The sequence below is a fragment of the Neomonachus schauinslandi genome, chromosome 15 (genome assembly GCF_002201575.2).
Source record: "Neomonachus schauinslandi chromosome 15, ASM220157v2, whole genome shotgun sequence".
NCBI classification, from domain to species: Eukaryota; Metazoa; Chordata; class Mammalia; order Carnivora; family Phocidae; genus Neomonachus; species Neomonachus schauinslandi.
The window spans coordinates 9694899-9716086 of NC_058417.1; the positions used below are offsets into that span (position 1 = coordinate 9694899).

At 40.3% G+C, this 21188-nt stretch overlaps 1 protein-coding gene across 2 annotated transcripts in view; it reads left to right on the forward strand.

Moving 5' to 3' along the window:
* NCOR1 (nuclear receptor corepressor 1) overlaps positions 1-21188 on the forward strand; it is a 156162-nt gene that overhangs the window by 79015 nt on the left and 55959 nt on the right. Inside the window, exons 15-18 of one of the 2 annotated variants that reach the window (XM_044921534.1) lie at positions 6891-7018; positions 11178-11395; positions 15349-15411; positions 17886-18025. In XM_044921534.1, the coding sequence (XP_044777469.1) occupies positions 6891-7018; positions 11178-11395; positions 15349-15411; positions 17886-18025 (549 nt within the window). The remainder of the gene's footprint in view (positions 1-6890; positions 7019-11177; positions 11396-15348; positions 15412-17885; positions 18026-21188) is intronic. The other variant, XM_044921535.1, reaches the window with a different exon arrangement.

Below are 21188 nucleotides of genomic sequence, written 5' to 3' on the forward strand. Positions count from 1 at the left end.
AAAATAGGTGGACAGGTTTTTCTGAAATTAGGTGGTGTCGGTTTAAGGGCTCATTTATATAGAACTGAATGACATTAGAACTGATATCAAACCAGAGGAGGAGCCATTGGACTTTTGAGCAGAATAGTATCAGATTTTAGTTGTGACAGGATCATTCTGCCTGCTCTGTTGAGACTAGATTGTAAGGGAGACCAGTTAGGAGGTTACGTTAATCCTCCCAGTGGCTTGGACTAGACTCTAGCGGGGGAGGTGCAGAGAACCTGTCCATTTCTGGATGTAGTTTTGAAGGGAAGGTGAACAGGTTTTGCTGATGGGTTGATTGTGGGGGATTCAAGGACAGTTATCAAAGATAACCCAAGTTTCGGCTAATGGGATTGCCATTTACTGTGTAGGCGTGACTGAGGGGGTGGCAGATTGAGGGGGGGGGAAGTTGGGACGTGCTGAATTTCAGGTACATATGTCCAAGTGGAGATATAAAGGGGGCAGTTAGATGTAGAAGTCTGGAGTTTAGGAAACAGATCTGGGTCGGGTATGTAGAATTTGCTATATAGAAAAAAGTTTAGAAAGGTTTTTTTTTTTTAAAGAACTAGTTACAAGTAAAGAATTTCTAAATTGGTGTGTCTTGATTTTACCCTGGTAGATAATAGAGATCCAACTAATTTGAAAATCACTTTATTGCTCTATTATCCAATCAAGTTTGAATCAGTAGGAATTACCTTAGGTAATTCCAAAGCAATCAGGGCAAGTTTATTTCAAGACGCTGTAGAGTTCTGCTGAAGTTTATGCCTGATCCTTTCCGTTTTTATTTGATTGCTTCACCCATCCTCCCCTCCCGACCTCTTACCCATAGGAAGTCATTGTTATTTCAGCACATGAATGTATAGTGTGTGCTGTTTGTGGAGAGAGATTCCAAGCTTGTGAGGTCTGATTTTTAACCTGCTGTTGCTATAGGGAACCTTGCATATTATTTCCTCTGAAAAGGAGTTTAACCTTAGAATCATAGGGAAATGAGACAGATAATCATATTTTTGTTAGACTTGTGTTCAAAGATTACTGTTGGCAAAAGTAACTCAAAATTCTGTTGGATACTGTTGAAACCATTTCATAGTTCAACTTACTAGCATCCCGTGACAAGAGTGAGTGTGGTTCTTTGTAAGTTTTAGTTGAAGCAATGAATATGTGTCGAAGATCAGAAGCCAAAGGCCACTCCTCAGTGTTACTATATGGGATCTAGAATTATATGTAACATGCCAAGTAGTAATATGATTCTATGTGTAACATTTTTTTTTTTTTTTAAAGATTTTATTTATTTATTTGAGAGAGAGCACATGAGAGGGGGGAGGTCAGAGGGAGAAGCAGACTCCCTGCCGAGCAGGGAGCCCGATGTGGGACTCGATCCAGGGACTCCGGGATCATGACCTGAGCCGAAGGCAGTCGCTTAACCAACTGAGCCACCCAGGCGCCCTAACATTTTTGTTAGAGGTAAATTCTTACCTTCCAGCATAAACTCCCATCTAATAAGTCTGTCACTATGCAGCTAGAATTAATGTGGACTGTGGTACTTGCTAGTGACCTACAATAAAGCAAGTCACTGTTTAGAAGCCACATTCTTCATTTCCAAATACTTGATTACCTTTCACAAGGATTTGTACTCTTCCTTCATTCTGACAACATCTTCCTCTTTAAATATGTCAGCATGTTTTTTATTCCCCAGAGGTATTGAGAAAGCATATACTTAGGTAAATGTAGTAATGTTTGAAGTTGGGAAAGTTTCTGACTGAATTGTTAGACAATAGGCAGACTGTTTTAGGCATGTTTAGAAAGTTGGTTATAACAGAAAGAGCTTTAGACCCAAAAATGCTCTGCCTCTTTCTATCCATGTAAGCCTAGATGTGTCCCTTCACTTGCTGAGCCTTGGTTTCCACATCTGTGAGCGTGGAAGCAGTAATATTACCTTGCAGGGTTAACGTGAGAACTGGTTGTGTGTGTGAGGTCCCTGGAGTGTCGTATCTGGGACAAAGGGCGCGCCCAATAAATGGTAGAACTATTGCCTGTGTCACCTTCACGATGATGTGTTGTGATTGACAGTTTTCACTCTTCGGGAAACTAGTCTCAGATTCAGTTGGTTTAAAGGTTAGTTCTTCAGTATATTTTGATAGGATATTTTCTGTTTACTGCCTGAGATATTTAAAAAACTCAATGGCTCGGGGCACATGGGTGGCTTAGCCAGTTAAGTGTCTGCTTTCAGTTCAGGTCATGATCCCGGGGTCCTGGGATCGAGCCCTGCATCGGGCTTCCTGCTCCATGGGGAGCCTGCTTCTCCCTCTGCCTCTGCTGCCCCCCTGCTTGTGTTCTATCTCTGTCTCTCTCTCTCTCTCTCTGTCAAATAAATAAATAAAACCTTTAAAAACAAACAACTAAATGGCTAAAGTAGGACCTCATTCTTTTTGTCTCTTGTATGTTTTTATTATTTTTTTATTTTTTTTAAAGATTTTATTTATTTATTTGAGAGAGAGTGAGAGAGAGCATGAGAGGGGAAAGGGTCAGAGGGAGAAGCAGACTCCCCACCGAGCGGGGAGCCCGATGTGGGACTCGATCCCGGGACTCCAGGATCAGGACCTGAGCTGAAGGCAGTTGCTTAACCAACTGAGCCACCCAGGCGCCCTCTTGTATGTTTTTAGTTCATTAGATGCTTGCTCTTAAATTTAGTCATTTTATTTCTTGGCAACTTCATCATCTACCGAGTGGGAATTCAGTTATCTGTTTTCTAAAGATTCGAGCATGTTAACAAATACATATAGAATATATATAAGTGTTAGATATTCAGTCAGATATAGTAGAAATAAATCTCAGCATAAACTAACTGTCTTTGGATCTTGCTATAGAGGACTGTTGAAATTTCCTTGTTCTTCATTTATTGTTACAAAATACATAAAATGGGGTGCCTGGGTGGTTCAGTTGGTTGGGCATCAGCCTTCAGCTGGGGTCGTGATCCCAGGGTCCTGGGATGGAGTCCCACATTGGGCTCCCTGCTTAGCCGGAGCCTGCTTCTCCCTGTGCCTGCCGCTCCCCCTGCTTGTGCTCTCTCTGTCAAATAAATAAATAAGAATCTTAAAAAAAAAAAAAAGAAAGAAATACATAAAATGTTTCATTTTTCTCATTTGGATTTTTATTTTGTTTTCTAATGTAGTCTCACATTTATAGTGCATAGTTTGTTGTTCGGCAGACATGTTTTATGTTATGAGATCCTCCCTAACAGAATGAAACTTTTTTTTTTTTTTGAAGATTTTATTTATTTATTTGACAGAGGAGAGACACAGTGAGAGAGGGAACACAAGCAGGAGGAGTGGGAGAGGGAGAAGCAGGCTTCCCGCCGAGCAGGGAGCCCGATGTGGGGCTCGATCCCAGGACCCTGGGACCATGACCTGAGCCGAAGGCAGATGCTTAACAACTGAGCCACCCAGGCGCCCCAGAATGAAACTTTTTTTAATTGACTTAAGAAGTACTAGGCTTAAGGAGGGAGAAACCTGGACAGGAAGCTGTTGGGGTGCCTCTATTAGGGGATCTTTGGATGACTTTCCTTTTGAAACTGCGGACTTCTACTCCAGCCAACCTACTGCAGGGTGTCAGGGCTGTAACTTATAACCTCCATCCCAGACCGTGGGGATTGGCACTTCCCTTTACAGATTTGCCTGAAACACAGGCAGTTGCGATCACTTCTTGGGAACATCGGAGGTTATTCCTTACGCTCTTTTTTTTTTTTTTTTTTTAAAGATTTTATTTATTTGATAGAGAGAGAGAGAGACAGCCAGAGAGGGAACCCAAGCAAGGGGAGTGGGAGAGGGAGAAGCAGGCCTCCCGCCGAACAGGGAGCCCAATGCGGGGCTCGATCCCAGGACCCTGGGATCATGACCTGAGCCGAAGGCAGACGCTTAACGACTGAGCCACCCAGGCGCCCTCCTTACGCTCTTTACTGCCCGTGGCAGGCGTTGCAATGGCTCTCCGTGCACATCACCCGAAGGTAGATGCTGGTTGCACACTCTGGCCTGCCCCTGGCTCTCCCTCCCCACCCACTGCTGCCTGGTCAGTGTGGATACTACTTTGATGGGGGTGGAGGGTGTGCTCTGCAGCTGTCACACACTTCTAGAGACTGTCTAGCAACCCTGCCAATTTCTTGGGATCGTGTCCACACCTTCTGCAGAGTTGGGGGTTGTGCTTCAAAAGACATCCTGCCCTCATCTTCCCATTGCCTGATTGAAGCAGGTGTTACCTTGCTTCTCAGTCCCTGGCACTAGGGAAGGGGGAGTAAAGTCAGCTGTTGGCTGGATGTCAGACAGCTGGGAATGTGTGGGATTGCTTAGTTTCTTCAGAACACTGGTTGGCATTAGAATAGAAAAGTGTCAGGGAAACGAGTTATATGTGTCATCCAAGTCCAAGAGAACAGTGAAACTCTTAACTTCTCTTCTGCCAAGTTGATACCTCCCTGTCATTTCTTAGGGCTATAAACCATTTTCTGGGTTTTCCAGCCTACTTGCTAGGCAAAGGGCATAAGAGTTTATCGTTAGTGTGCCATCTTGCTTATTCAGAATGACTAATGGATGCTACATTTGTAGCAAGTGGGTGGTTTGAGGATATTAGCATTTGAAACCAGTCTTGTGACCACTGTGGTGTCCTAGGGAGTCAGTCAAAGGTGAGTAAAACATTCTCAGTTGTAAAGCAGACCGAGTCACGGTTGGAAAGTGTACATTTGAAAGTCTTTCTGATTTTTAAGTTTTGTCTAGTAATAATAAATACTCAAAGGAAACTGGCAATTACCAGGGTGAGAAATTGGGGAAGTCAGATAAAGCAAGTGAGGGAACCATGTTATTGAAATGATTTAGTGAGGGGTCAGAGTGGAAGAGTAGATACAGCTCTTCCTGATGGACTGTGAAATTTCGTAGAATAAAGGGACCAAGGATCCTGATGGGGACAAATAGCAGGATCAACAACAATGAAAATGTTGGATAGGTGGGGCATGAGTGGTTGTTGTCCAGGAGATTTTCTGATTTCAGGATCTTGGAGGCAGAGCAGTGCCTGCCAGTGACTTCACCTTTGGGGAGTTTAATGAGCATGACCTCAGAGTATTCCAACTGTAGGATATTATGTTGACAGAAAAGGCACTGATACACATTTTAGAGTTGGAAGAATAATGGCAGGGCATAATGAGCCATGTGATAAAATCATTTATTTGTTCTTAGGAGTATCTGAGAAGTCAATCCGTAACACCAGAAGAGGGAAAAAAAAAAAAAGGCATCATAGGTAGATTTTGTGAAATTTGAAAAAAGGAAGTATTTTTAAAAATACTGCAGTTCAGCAATATTCTGGAAGTGGCACTTGGGAGCAAGAAGGATACAGATTTCTTTTTTATGTCCTTGTGGATTTGAAGAAGGCATAATATAGGACCTCTTGGAGAGACCAGTAAGGTCTTTGTTATCTTAGGAAAAAAGCCAGATTTAGCGAGTAGGTGAAGACTTTGAGATGGTATTAAGAATTAAGGGAACTTTTATGTCAAATTAATGAGTGCTTCATGTTGTCTGGTGACAGAACAGGTAAGAGGACAGGCAGTTATTAGGAGACAAGATTGACATTGGCCTGGATCAGAGATTGAGGTGGGAGGACAAAACTTTTCAGATAAGCAGAATAAAGGAACTTGGTTCTGGCTGTATCCGGTACATGCAGAGGCTTCTAAGGTCCGGGTGTCTCCTAGGAACTTGGGATACTTAGATGATTAAGACTGGGTCCTTGTCCTTGAGGAGATTGTAACGCAGGGAGCCAGACAGACCCTGATAATCAGGTATGCGCCACCCCGTGCTAAGTGCCGCAAGCAGATATGGCCCGTGCAGGTGGCAAGCTAGGGAGACAGAACCAGGAGCTTCTCTGTGGAAATCAAGAAATGCTTCACAGGATGTAGCCTTTTGAACTGAATTTCAGAGGATATGTAGGAGTTTACTAGGCAAGGAGGGATAGATAGGGTGTTCCAGGCAAAGACATGAAATGCTGGGTATTTTTAGGTGAGTCCAGAGCAGCAACCAGTGTAGGAAGGGTAGGGGTTTGGAAGAGGCACACATGAGACGGGGCTGTGTCCTGTAATGCCGAGTGGCAGTTCTACCTACTTAGGTTAGGTGGTCTTGATTTCTGCATTAAATAAAAATAATATTAACACAAATTTAATCTCACTTTTCTTTTAGAATCACAATTTTGGCAAAGATAAAAGGGTCTCTAATTGTATTCTCTTCTTGTCTTTGTTCGTATTTTTAATTATAGAGTTGTAATTATAGCTTAGAAATATTTGAGTGTTTTACTTCTTTTTACTCTATTATTTCCTTACTATTTTTCCAGATTACTTTAGTCTTGATGATGACCATAGTTGTCTACTATTCCTTTAAGTGAATGTTCCCGCAGAAGAGTAAAAGCATAAAAGTGTTTCTTGTAGTATCCGTCCATAGTGATGAAAAAGTTGGAAGCATATTAGGTATCTAATACTAGGGGTAAATTATATGTTATCAAATTTTAAGGTAGAATTGAAGTGCTTGAGTGACAGATTAGACGTGGGAGTTACAGAAACAGAACCAACTCCGATTTCAGATTTCTAAGTGGAATCTTAACACTTTGACCTCTCTGATGGGTCCAGACCCTAGGAGCATTCCACGTGCACCTTTAAGCAACACCTATGGAATTTATTAAAGAGTATTAGACTAATTTTTAATATGTTACCCCTAATTACATTGTAAGTGATCAATAAGGTAATTGTGTATTAATTTTTTTGCAAAGGTGTTTATTGTAATTTGTCATCACAGTTTGAGGAGCTGTTTCTTTTAATGTTGAATTTGACAAATGATGGTTCATTCTAGCAGCAAATTGCCCGACCCTCACAAGAAGAAAAAGTAGAAGAAAAAGAAGAAGATAAAGCAGAAAAAACAGAAAAAAAAGAAGAGGAAAAAAAAGATGAAGAAGAAAAAGATGAAAAGGAGGACTCTAAGTGAGTTGAATGATTAGATACTCGTCTTAATCATGAACCTATTGACTGTCTTGAAGGTATAAAATTTTAGATAAAAGAATGAATGGGATGTGTGCTTTGATCATCTCATGTGCTTTGACATAATTAAAGAACAGGATATTCTGGTAAATACAACTTTTGGCTTAATGGACTTGTTTGCCAGACATGAGATGTTACTTTTCAGAAGGGATGAGCTATAATAATATACACTCATCACTTGAGATATATTGAATATTAACTTAATTTTTGACTTGGAAGCTACCTCAGGATCTTTTTTTTTTTTTTTAAAGATTTTATTTATTTGACAGAGACAGTGAGAGAGGGAACACAAGCAGGGGGAGTGGGAGAGGGAGAAGCAGGCTTCCTGCTGAGCAGGGAGCCCGATGTGGATTGGCTGTTGCATGACCCTGAGATCACGACCTGAGCTGAAGGCAGCCACTTAACGACTGAGCCACCTAGGCGCCCCAGGATCTTTTTTTTTTGCACTTTTGATACTTTACACTCATGTAAAAATGCTGATAAATGGTTTTCTATAATATATATAATGTAATAGTATATATAATATTAATATAATAATTAGTATATATAATATTACAGTTTCATGGGTTTTATTTATTGTATAAAGTGGGGTTCCTGGTTTGTGGTTCTGTTGTTGTTTGCCTGGTTATAAAAGTAATTCTTGTTCACTATAGAAAATGAGGAAAAGGGAGCCAAATATTAACAAAATCAGCCTGTGATTCTGCTGCTCAGAGACAGCTCTTGTTGATGCCTTAATGCACATATTGTGGTGGGGTGGTGGGGGGTGCTTAGCAGCTCACTTGGTGGTTTTTCCACCAGGGATTGGCTCTCTTGAGGCATTATTTACAAAGAATAAAATTCACCAATTTAGGTGTGTATTGAATATATGTTGACAAATATATGCCCTGGTGTAACTCTTGCCACAGTTGTGACATGGAGTGTTTCCATCACTCCAGAAAGTTCCATATGCTCCTTTGCCGTAGGTTTTCCCACACTCCCCTGCCATCCCCAGCCTCTGGCGACTACTCATCTGTTTTGCCTTTTCTAGAATTTCATATACATGGATTTATGCAGTATGTAGTCTTCTGTGCATGGCTTCTTTTACTTAGCATAATGACATTGAGATCCATGCTGGTTGTTGCATGTATCAGTAGTTTGTCCTTTTTAATATTTACTGTGTTATTTCTGTAATCCCCTTAGAAATACTGAAGGTTTATCAGGTTTTGTGGCAACTACAGCCTGAATCACTTGGTATGGTTGTTAAAGAGTTGGATCCTCATGCCATTGCCATTCTAATGTTGTACTTGAGGAAGTAACTATTAAAAACAATTTTTTTTTTTTAAGTTTGGGTAAAACATTTATGCTCCCATGTGGTCAGTTGTTCTGCTCTTATGAAACTGCCATATCTTGGTTTTTTCTTTTTTCCTAAAATCTCTATTAACAAGCATTCATTTATTAGTGATGTGAGCTAGCTCTTATGGAGGATGCAAAAGTACATAAGATATGTACTATTCCAAGGTGGTTTATGATCTAGTAGAGGAAAGCTGGGCAAGATGCAAGTACTATTTATGAAAAAGAAGAAAACCCGGGAGAAATGAGCAGAACCAGTAAAGGATGTTGGGAGACTGAAAAGAGGTTCAGGGTTACTTCTGTCTGGATAGTTTAGAGGACTTTATGCAGGAGCTAGTGGTTAATGTGGAAAGAACAGAGGGATTCACGCGAAGAGATGTGCTGCTATGAGAAATGGCAACATTATAATGGTTTTATTAGACTGGAACAGAGGGTGGCTGAAGAAGAAAAGTGGAGGGTGGATTGGGGTTAGATTAAGTAAAACCTTAATGAAGCTAAAACAGTCTGTGTTGTGAGTTGTAGGTAGCGGTTTCAATGGATGGAATGGTTTGTTTCCTCTTTAAATTTTTTTAAGATTTATTTATGTTTTTGGGGAGTGTGCATGCACAAGCATGTATGAGTAGAGGGAGGGGCAGAAGGAGAGGGAGGGAATCTCAAGCAGACCCTGCTGAGCATGGAGCCTAATGTGGGGCTTGATCTCAGAATCCTGAGATCATGACCTGAGCTGAAATCAAGAGTCAGAAGCTTAACTGATAGAGCCACCCAGGTGCCCCTGGATGGAATGGTTTCTTACCAAAGCTATTCTACTAGAATACTGACCCACGAGCGGCAGAGAATGGATGGATTGGAGATGCAAGTCAGGGAGGCTGTTACAGAAGAGTGGTTTGGGGTACCGAAGCCCTGACTAAGGACAGTGGTAGTAGAAATCAAGATGGTGGAATTAGTGGGAGGACTGTTACCGAGATGAAATAACCAAACCTTGGCGTGAGATCGCATATAGGAGGTAAAGGAAAAGGAAAAGCTAAAGATGATGCCAGATCCGTAAACGTGAATGAATATGATCATGGCGGAACTGTTAATGGTGCGTGATGTGAACTGTTCCATGGAGGGAAGCAAGAGGCAGAGCACTGACAAGCATGGTTTTGGACATGTTGACTTAGTACTGATGGGAAATCCAGGTATATTGATAGGGATTTCCAGCAGGTATTTGGGAAGACAAGTCTGGATCTTAGAAGATTTTGGAGATGGGAGGTGTGAGTCTAAAGATACAGACTGGGAGTCATCCCGATGGAATGGATGCGAATGGGGTAACCTCACAGAGCTTTAAGGCTAGGGTGAGCCTTGGGAAATGCAATGTGAAAGGGTGAGAGGAAGAAGGCAGTCCCCAGAGGGAGAGCCAGAATAGGAGTAGGGCTATCAGGAAAGCATGAAATCCTAAAAGTTGAGAAGGATGTAAAAAGAATTGTCCTTAGGATCAGTTGCAGCAGGAAGATCTGTGCAACAAGAATTGAGAAAAGGTCATCTGAACTTGCAGTTTTTGAGTCATTGGTGACTTTTTTCCCCCCATTGGTGACTTTTGACAAAACGTCTTTAAGATGAGACTGTAGTAGTAGCCAGATTGCTAAGGGACTAAAGAACTGGAGAAAGAGGCCTGCATGGTAACTTCAAGGGCAGTTCAGGACCGAAGGGGGAAAATTCTTGAAGAATTTTTTTATTGGGGTAAGCTTGGTAAGCTACAACAGATCTGTGCTTGAAGTACATAAAATTTGAAAAAAATCAAGACCTCCCATTAAGCAAGAGCAGTTGAGTTTTTGAGTATTGCCACTATCCATTCATTTGCAGAAATGTACATTAGGGGCCTTGTTTTTAAATCTAACAATCCTGGGAGATGCGTAGTACAGAGAATAGGCTTCTAGTGGTACATGCAGTACTGTTGCTGCTAATAGTAATGACCCTTTATTTATTGATCAAGTTTTTCCTAAGTGGCTGAGGTAGGTTTAGTCTTAACAACAGCAAACTACATATGATGCTTACTATGTTCCAGGCACAGTTCTGAGCATTTTATATAGATTAACTCTTTTAATCATTGCAACAGCTCTATGAAACATACTATTATTATTCTCACTTATAGATGAGAAAAACAGAGGCCGTGGAGGGGAGGTCCCAGGTCACATGGCTAGTAAATCACACAGCTCTGGTACCAACCTGGGCAGCCTGGCTCTAGACCGTTCTCCGTTATAACCTCTGGGCCACACTGGCCTGTTTGCACGTAATTAATATTGGAGATGGTTGAGAATACTGAGCCTGGTTTAATGAAGCAGTATTGTAGATGATTACTACAGAAAGGGTGTCTGTTTCAGCCTCTTCATTTCACAGAGGAGAAAACTAACCTTGGAGCCAAGGCAAGAAATCCCAGACTCCCGCCTTTTGGTGTACCCCGCTGCCTCTGGATTGCAGGTCTAGCGGCTTTTCTGCTGCCATCCTTTACTTCCTCATAGGGTGTTCTCATGCGTAATGAGGTGATTTGAAACGTGTTTGAATTTTGAGTCCATTAAGGAATAAAACAGACCTTTGTGAAATATCTTAATTTGAGCCAGTCAAAACCCTTCAAAATTGGGGCATGACAGCATTTTTCATAAATTTCGTTTTCAGTAACTGAGAGACTGGGTAGTCTTATTTAATTTCTATTAAAAAAAAAATTCCAAGCCTCAACCTTCTTAGATGCACCTATACTTCCAAATCACACAAACTTTTCGTCTGCTTCTGTTTCCAGAGAAAATGCCAAGGAAAAGGACAAGACGGAAGGTACAGCAGAAGAAACGGAGGAGAGAGAGCAGGCCACACCCCGGGGACGAAAGACCGCCAACAGTCAGGGCCGCAGAAAGGGCCGCATCACCCGGTCCATGACCAACGAAGCGGCGGCGGCCAGCGCTGCGGCCGCCGCGGCCACTGAGGAGCCCCCGCCGCCTCTGCCACCCCCACCAGAACCCAGTGAGTGCGCAAGATGGGAGCGAACAGGCCAGGATTTTGTGCGGGGTTCTCTTGCAGCGCCAGGGTAGAGCAGGAGGGTCCTCCGATATCGACGGCCTACAAATAATCTGGAAGGCTGCCCTTTACTTTTTTGTTGTTGTTGTTGAGGTTTTATTGTAATCACCCGGTGCTCATCATGAGAAGTACACTCCTTAATCCCCATCACCCTTTTCACTCATATCCATACCTCCCCTTCCCCCCTGCCCTGCAGCTCCTCTCTGGTGAGCTTGTTTGTTCTCTATAGTTCAGAGTCTGTTTCTTGGTTTATTTCTCTCTCCCTTCCCCACCTCCCCTTTGCTTATTTGCTTTGTTTCTGAAATTCCATATATGAGTGAGATCATATGGTATTTATCTTTCTCTGACTTACTGCACTCAGTATTATGCTCTCTAGCTCCATCCATGTCATTGCAAATGGCAAGATTTCCTTCCTTTTTAGTGGCAGGATAATATTCCACGGTGTGTGTATGTGTATGTGTGTGTATTCACACACCACATCTTCTTTATCCATTCATCAGTTAATAAACAGTTGGGCTGCTTCTATATCTTGGCTATTGTAAGTAATGCTCCTATAAACATAGGGATGCGTGTATCACTTTGAATTAGTGTTTTTGTATTCTTTGGGTAAATACCCAATAGTGTGATTGCTGGATCATACGGCAATTTTTGTTTTTTGTTTTTTGTTTTTTTAAGATTTTATTTATTCATTTGGGAGAGAGAGAGAGAGAGAGACAGAGCACAAGCAGGGAGAGAGGCAGAGGGAGAGGGAGAAGCAGACTCCCAGCTGAGCTGGGAGACCAACATGGGGCTCAATCCCAGGACCCAGAGATCATGACCTGAGCTGAAGGCAGACGCCCAACTATCTGAGCCACCCAGACGCCCCGGGTGGAAGTTGTATTTTTAATTTTGAGGAACCTCCAGACTGTTTTCCACAGTGGCTGCACCAGTTTGCATACCCACCAACAGTACAAGAGGGCCCCTTTTTCTCCACATCCTTGCTATCACCTGTTGTTTTTTGTGCTGTTGATTTTAGCCATTCTGATAGGTGTGAGGTGATATTTCATTGTGGTTTTGATTTGCATTTCCCTGATGATGAGTGATGCTGAGCATCTTTTCTTGGGTCTTTTGGCCATCTGGATGTCTTTGGAGAAATGTCCGTTCGCATCTTCTGCCCATTTTTTAATTGGATTATTTGTTCTGTGGGTGTTGAATTTTATAAGTTCTTTATATATTTTGGATACTAACCCTTTATCAGATACATCATTTGGAAATATCTTCTCCCATTTCGTAGGTTGCCTTTTAGTTTTGTTGTTTCCTTTGCTGTGCAGAAGCTTTTTATTTTTAAATTTTATTTAATTTTTTTTTTTTTAGAGAGGGAGGGGTAGGGAAAGAGACAGAATCCCAACCAGGCTCCACACCCAGCACAGAACCTGACGCGGGGCTCTGTCTCACGACCCTGAGATTATGACTGAGCCAAAGTCAAGAGCCGGACGCTTAACTGACTGAGCCACACAGGCCTCCCAGAAGCTTTTTATTTTGATGTAGTCCCAATAGTTGATTTTTGCTTTTGTTTCCCTTGCTTCAGGGGACCTATCTAGAAAAAAGTTGCTATAGCCAGAGTCAGAGAAATTACTGCCTGTGTTCTTTTCTAGGATTTTTATGGTTTCAGGTCTCACATTTAGGTCTTTAATTCTTTTGAATTTATTTTTGTGTATGGTATAAGAAAGTGGCCAAGTTTCATTCTTTTGTATGTTGCTGTCTGGTTTTCCCAGCACCATTTGTTGAAGAGATTTTCTCCCATTAGGTATTCTTCCCTGCTTTATCAAAAGATTTGTTGATGGTATAATTGTGGGTTTGTTTCTGGGTTTTCTGTTCTGTTCCATTGATCTGTGTGTCTGTATTTGTGCCAGTACCATACTGTCTTGATGATGACAGCTTTGTAATATGACTTGAAGTCCAGAATTGTGATGCCTCCAGCTTTGCTTTTCTTTTTCAAGATTGCTTTGGTGATTCGGGGTCTTTTGTGGTTCCATACAAATTTTAGGACTATTTGTTCTAGTTCTATGAAAACTGCTGTTGGCATTTTGATAGGGATTGCATTAAATGTGTAGATTGCTCTAGGTAGCATTGACATCTTCACAATATTTGTTCTCCCAATCCACTAGCATGGAATGTCTTTCCATTTCTTTGTGTTGTCTTGAATTTCTTTTATCGGTGTTTTATAGTTTTCAGAGTACAGGCATTTCACCTCTTTGGGTAGGTTTATTCCTAGGTATCTTATTATTTTTGGTGCAATTGTAAATGGGATTGTATTCTTATTTTCTCTTTCTGCTGCTTCATTATTTGTGTGTAGAAATGCAACAGATTTTCTTACATTGATTTTGTATCCTGTGACTTTACTGAATTTGTTTATCAGTTCTAGCAGTCTTTTAGGTTTTCTGTATGTAGTAACATGTCATCTGCAAGTAGTCAAAGTTTTACTTCTTCGTGGCCTTTACGTTTTTTAAACTTTAATATCAATGTCTTTTGAAAAAGATCTGCCCCAATCTTGCTATCTTAATATAGCTGTTTTTCTTTTTACTTAGTTGTAATCTTAGTGTGCATGCTTTTTCTGATGTTTTAACTTGACATATTATAAATATTATGTAGTCTAAGTGATCTTCATTTTTGCTTTTCGATGGCTGTGAAGTGTTGGCATCATGTTCCCTGAGGCCCGATTTCTTGAACCATTCTCTGTTGCTGAATGATTAGGCTGTCCCCTGCCCCCTCATTTTTAAACTAATAGAGATAGCACTGTAAAGAAAAAACAGATCTTGAGTCACGTAACATTTTCTTTCTGTTAAATTATTTTTTATAGGAATAAATTCTTGGGTCCAAGCATTTTTCTCTCCTTTACTAAGTACAGTCTCATTAGTTTATAAAGGGATCATGTTAATAATGCTTACCATCATTGGTTCAGTGGTACCAATTTTACCATAACATGAAGCATAAAGAAACCAGGTTCTGGGGATGGCAAGGAAGGATGCAAGGAAAAGAACTAGATAAACACATGGGGGCAGATCATGATGGACCTTGTTTGAGTTATATCCTGCTTTGCTTACAAAGTGGGAGCTCATAGGGGTTTTTAAATAGAGGAATGTTGTACATAGATTGATGTTTTAGAAAGCTAACTAGTGACAGTTGTGGAGGTCAGGTTGGAGAGAGTAAGGGGCTGGAGGCAGAGGAACCAGCCAGAGGGGTGTCACTATGCACGCAGTGGCCCAGGCAAGAAGTGGATGATTTGGGAGATTAGAACTGACACACATCATTGGATGTGAGTAGTATATGGGATGAAGGATTGAAAAATTGGTCTGAGGAGGCTGTTAATAATTCGAGTGACTGGATGGATGATGGTACTATTAATTGAGAAGGGGAATATGGCAGGAGCTCATTTCATGCCTGATAGTCTTACTTTCCTTTCTAATGTAGAAGGGAGAATGTGCAGTTTGTGATCCATCTGTGTTTACTAGGTGTCATAGGGCCTCCAGGAGTGAGGACGAGATGGGGGATTCAGAGAGCAGGAGAGAACTGTGCCTGGACAGGAAGGGGGACTGTTGTTTCTTCCTTTGACACTTCAGGAGAGGAGGGATGGGGCTCGAATAGTGGGAAGGCAGTGGGTGAGGTGGGACTTCATAGAAAATAAAGCAAACACGTAGACGTGGGTGGAACTTCAAAGAACATTGAGAAAGATCCTAACGGAGGAGCCTTGACTATACCCCTTTAGTTGGTGGGGAGAGCCTGCCACCATCCTGTGTCCATAGTTTCCTTCACCTAATGCTTCAGACAGGCTTTATGTCAGACAGGCAGGTCGGTGCCATCTCATCTGTGAATGAACTTAAGTTTTCTCTGCCTTACTGGGTTCTCTCTCTTTATTTCAGTTTCCACAGAGCCTGTAGAAACCTCTCGATGGACAGAAGAAGAAATGGAAGTCGCTAAAAAAGGTAAGTTATAGTTCTTTAGGTTCCTCAGGGTTAATAATAAGTCAGATGGAATGAATTTTTTTTAATTGAAAAAAGAAGAAAGTTCTTCTGCGATGGTAAATAGAATTTAGAGGTAGACTCGAGTTCTTTATGATGGGGTGGTGCCCTCTCAGGTAACCCTGCTGTGCCTTGCTCAAGAGGCCCAATTTTGAGGGATTTAAGATTCTCTGCACGGTTTTATTTTTTTTATTTTTATTTTTTTAAAGATTTTATTCATTTATTTGACAGAGAGAGAGAGTGCACAAGCAGGGGGAGTGACAGGCAGAGGGAGAAGCAGGCTCCCCACAGAGCAGGGGGAGCCCGATGCGGGACTCGATCCCAGGACCCTGGGACCATGACCTGAGCCAAAGGCAGTCGCTTAACCAACTGAGCCACCCAGGCGCCCTGCACAGTTTTATTTTGAATGTCCTTTTGTTAGAGAGCAAGTGGACTATTCTCACTTTTCCAGCATAGCTGTGATTCAGTGTTTTGGAGGGTATTTTAATATAAAGAGTCTATATTTTCTATTATTTAAAAGTTGGATTTAATAGGGTGGTACATATCTCCTCAGTTTGTATGTGTAAGGCATTTGGTTATAAACTAGTAAGAAACTGCACTGCGATTCAGAGGACAGGGCATGAACTTTGGAGCCAGACAAAGGTTTGAATTTTGACTCTCCCACTCATTGCCTTGATCTTATTCTGGAACATTAGGAATCTTGTGTTTTTCTGTTGTTGCTTGTTAAGATAGTGTAATTTGAAATGGAAGTAAAATTTCTAGTAGGATAAATAATTGGTTTATAAATGAACAATAGTTTGTGGGGGGTTTTTTTGTTTTTTTTTTTTTTATTTGAGAGAGAGAGAATGAGAGACAGAGAGCACGAGAGGGAAGAGGGCAGAGGGAGAAGCAGACCCCCTGCTGAGCAGGGAGCCCGATATGGGACTCGATCCTGGGACTCCAGGATCATGACCTGAGCCGAAGGCAGTCGCTTAACCAACTGAGCCACCCAGGCGCCCCTGAACAATAGTTTGTGTTTTAAATAAAATAATTTTGAGAAAGATTAGCCAACTCTTTTTGGAGTTAAGTATTTACCTTATAGTTCTAAAGAGAAATTATTGTAAATAAGTTGATCTCTTAGTGACACATTTCATATTTATTTTCTATTTAATAGGTAATGAATGATACATTTAAGAGTTATATAAACCAACTTTACCAAAAATATAGCAGTTTAATGTGTTCTGTGCTCAAAATATTTTTATTTGATATTTATTTGCCATGATTAGCAAATTCATGACTTGTCATGATTACATGTATAACTTTTTAGAAGATTCACATTTTTGGGCGCCTGGATGGCTCAGTTGTTAAGCGTCTGCCTTCGGCTCAGGTCATGATCCCAGGCTCCTGGGATCGAGCCTCACATCTGGCTCCCTGCTCTGCAGGAAGCCTGTTTCTCTCTCTCCCACTCCTCCTGCTTGTGTTCCCTCTCTCACTGTGTCTCTCTCTGTCAAATAAATAAATAAAATCTTTAAAAAAAACAAAAAAAGATACACATTTTTTAAAAAAGAAAAAAAAAGATTGACATTTATTCTCATCTGTTATCAGAATGTCATAGTGGAGTAAGTAGATATTAGCTACATCATAGAGCAATCTTTTTCAGGTAGACACACCTCCATAGGACTCTTCTCAGCTCTGTTCATGTATCAGAGGATTTGGAAGTAATCTTCCAGTTGTCATTATTAAGGAAGCTACTTGTGTTAACCTTGAAAAACTCATGTTTTTCTATAAATTGTTAAATTTGTACTGGAAATTCATGCTTGGATACATCTGTATAGCTCTCTGTGTATATGTGCATTTATATACCCATATTCCTTGCACATAGGTATGTGTATGTACATACATTATTTAGTTGAAAAGTGTCAGGTTGCATAGATTTCTGTGATGCATTGTATTACCACAGGTTTGTTGTTGTTGCTGTTTTTAAAACTCGTTAATTTTTTTGAGGGCATTTCTTGATTGTGAATGGATTGAAGACATCTGATTATAAATATAGTCATATATATCTTTATTTTGTGTTAATTATAAGATTACCTTATTAACTTTATATTGATATACTGTTTCCAAAGACTTAGAAGTATCTAATCACTCAGTTTATAAGTGTTTGAGTTGTTACTGTGTGTCTGACATTGTCCTAGCTCTCTGGGAGATACATAACAAGGGTAAAGTTGAGCCTTTCCATTAATGAGCATGTTTTAAATTTGGGTGGCAAAATAGAGCTGTCAGTGAATTTCATGTCAATACATATCTAAGTATGTATTAAAATATATCAATAAATAATTGAAATCACATTTTTAGTGTTAATGATTTTGAAGACTATAATTAAGTTGATTTTATTATTTCTCTTGTTTGCTTTATCAGGTGATCGTTCAATTAATCTTTGGTCTGTTTTTCAAATATAGGTCTTGTAGAACATGGTCGTAACTGGGCAGCAATTGCCAAAATGGTGGGGACTAAAAGTGAAGCGCAATGCAAAAACTTCTATTTTAACTATAAAAGGCGACATAATCTTGATAACCTTTTGCAGCAGCATAAACAGAAAGTGAGTATATCAGCGGTAGTGAATATTTGCTTATTTATTTATTTATTTTTAACTGATTTAGTTTTTAACCAATAGTTATTTGTTTTGTTTTGTTTTTGAGCTTCAGATACTGGCTTTGAGAAAAAGTTTTTTGTATCCTGTATTTTTATTTATTACCTTTACCTGGGGATATGCTAGTTTCGCGGCACAAGTTGACTTTTTCTCTGATGACTGCCCAAGGAACAAAATTCCTGTTCGTAGTAATGGCAGTTCAGTACTTTTGAATTACCATAGATGGGATTTGAAAAATATAGACATTTTGGAGTTTGAATTGAAAAGTTTAGTTGGAGTTCTGTTGACCTTGTTGAATGAATCAATATGGCATATTAAAACCATTTTCTCAGAAAGAAAGAGTCCCTGAGATAAATAGTAAAATCAGAAAGATAAATTACTGAAAATTCCTTAACGAGGAAGTTCCAATGCTCTCAAAATCTACAGAGCTCTTTGAGGATTCCATGAGGCTAGAACTGTTTTTGTAAAAATACTAAGATGTAACTTACTTTTTCCACTGCGTTAGATTTGCATGGATGGTGTCAAAGGAGTTGTGAGAGAAAATGCTTGTGCCTTAGCATGAATCATGGCAGGGCACCACTGTGCTAAATACTCAGTGTATTCTTCATCTCCAGGCATTTGCAGTTTAACAACAAATATGCCAATTTCACTTGTCCTTGGCGAAGCAGTAAAAATTAGCTTTATTAAATCTTGACCCTTGAGTCCATGTGTGTGGTGAAATGAGAAGTGTGCATAAAGCCCTTCTGCTCCATACCAGAGTATGCTGGTTCTGTCGAGGGAAAGGACTTTTGCAATTGTTTGAGTTCCAAGCTGAACTAGCCTCCCCTTTATTATGGAGTTTCAGTTTTAATTGGAAAAATGACAGAAAAACTATGGTTTTTCAGACTTGGATCCTTGGCGGACATTTTCTTGAAAATGAGTGAGACTGTCTTTCAAAGAAAGCAAGCAGAAGTATTTGTTGCCACTTTTAAACTTCGAGCTTTTAAGCAAAAATGGAAACTTTGTCTTCCTCACCATAAGCTTAATATCATCCTAATACTCAAAGACTTTTCTCATGAGATCAGTGGCAGTAATAACTAATATGATATTTTGACATACAGTGAAATGTATGCAGATTTGAAAAATCTGTGTAACTCCATAATTTCCAGATGACCAATTTGTGATGTCACAGTGGATGTCATGTATGGATAAAAGATGTACAGAATACTTTTTATTTTATTTTATTTTGTTTTTAGACTTTATTTATTTATTTGACAGAGAGAGAGAGAGTGAGAGCAGGAACACAAGCAGGGGGAGTGGGAGAGGGAGAAGCAGGCTTCCCATGGAGCAGGGGCTCGATGCGGGGCTCAATCCCAGGACCCTGGGATCATGACCTGAGCTGAAGGCAGATGCTTAATGACTGAGCCACCCAGGTGCCCCCCAAAACTACTTTTTTAACTAAATTATCCATTTGCTTTGGAATGTAGTTATTTTGTGTTTTTTATGTTGACATGTAATGGTTTTATTGTTATTTTTAAATGAATTAATATTTTAAATATTTTTGCTTTAATTCAAATATAGTAAGTATCATTATATATATCTCATGAAAAGAACCTCCTTTGGGTCTTGAATACTTTTTAAGAGTGCTGTATCCTTAGACCAAAAAATTTTGAGACTCACTGAAGAATGATAGAATGGGTAATAAAAGGGTAGATATTTAAATTTGTTAGGGTTTGGACTTTTAAGAAATATGAGTATATGAAGTATAACATTGACTGATTTTGTTTTTTTTTTTTTTCAAGATTTTATTTATTTATTTGAGAGAGAGAGAATGAGAGACAGAGAGCATGAGAGGGAGGAGGGTCAGAGGGAGAAGCAGACTCCCTGCCGAGCAGGGAGCCCGATGCGGGACTCGATCCTGGGACTCCAGGATCATGACCTGAGCCAAAGGCAGTTGCTTAACCAACTGAGCCACCCAGGCGCCCAACATTGACTGATTTTAAAAGTTATATACAAAAGACCTCTTAACGTTAAAAATGAAGATGTAAAGGTTAAAAATGTGTTGTAGAAACTAAAACAAAGGGAAGAAAGTAATAACAAAAGCTCTTCTGACAAGAGAGACTTGACTTCATCAAATACCACTTAACAATGTTTGGGGAAAAAAATCAAGTAAAGAATAAATCAGACATGTTTTTAAAAGATAAGTCAGGGTTCTCCAGAGAAACAAAACCAACGGGGCGGGGAGGGGTGTGTGTGTGTGTGTGTGTGTGTGTGTGTGTGTGTGTGTGTGTGTGTGTGTGTGTGTGTGTGTGTATAGAGAATATGAGTGAGTTATGAGCGAGTGATTTATTTTGAGAAATTGGCTCCTGTGACTGTGGACACTTGCATCTGACGGTGCAGGATGGCAGGCTGGAGACTTAGGGAAGAGTTGCAGCTGGAGTCCAAAGGCCATCTGCTGGCAGACTCCCTTCTTGCTGGGGGCATGGGGGGGGTGGAGGGGGAGAACAGGCAGCCGTCAGTCTTGGTTCTATTAAGGCCATCAGTTGATTGGGTGAAGGCCCCCTCCCCCCTCCACATTCCGGAGGGTCATCTGCTTTGCTCAGAAGTCCACTGGTTGAATTGTTAATCTCATCTAAAAAACACCTGCAGAGAAACATCCAGGATAATGTTTGACCAAATGTCTGGGTGCTGTGGCCCAGCCAAGATGACACATCAAATTAACCATCACCAGTGTCTTTAAAACTTCTTGTTAGGGACAGCAGGCTTCCGGGTTTTGTTTTTGTTTTGTTTTGTTTTGTTTTTTTGAGTGTTTTATCATTTTCAAAAAGGTTTCAAGAAAACATGACAAAATGTCTAATACCTATTAAAACGCAGTGCAAGATATATAGGTGTTAAATTCCCATAGGTTTGAATTATTACATTAAATATTAGTGAGTGCTATCATATAGTGAAGAAAATGCTTGGAGAAGTAGTAGATGATTGCATGTGAACAGAGGAATGTTGCATGGTGGTGGTGAAACATTGTCTTTTGTATATTCATCAGTGGAAATACCAAACAGCATGGGTGGATATTGGCAAAGGAGGGATACAGCCTCGACACTGGAAAAATCCCTATATGAGCTATTATCTAACT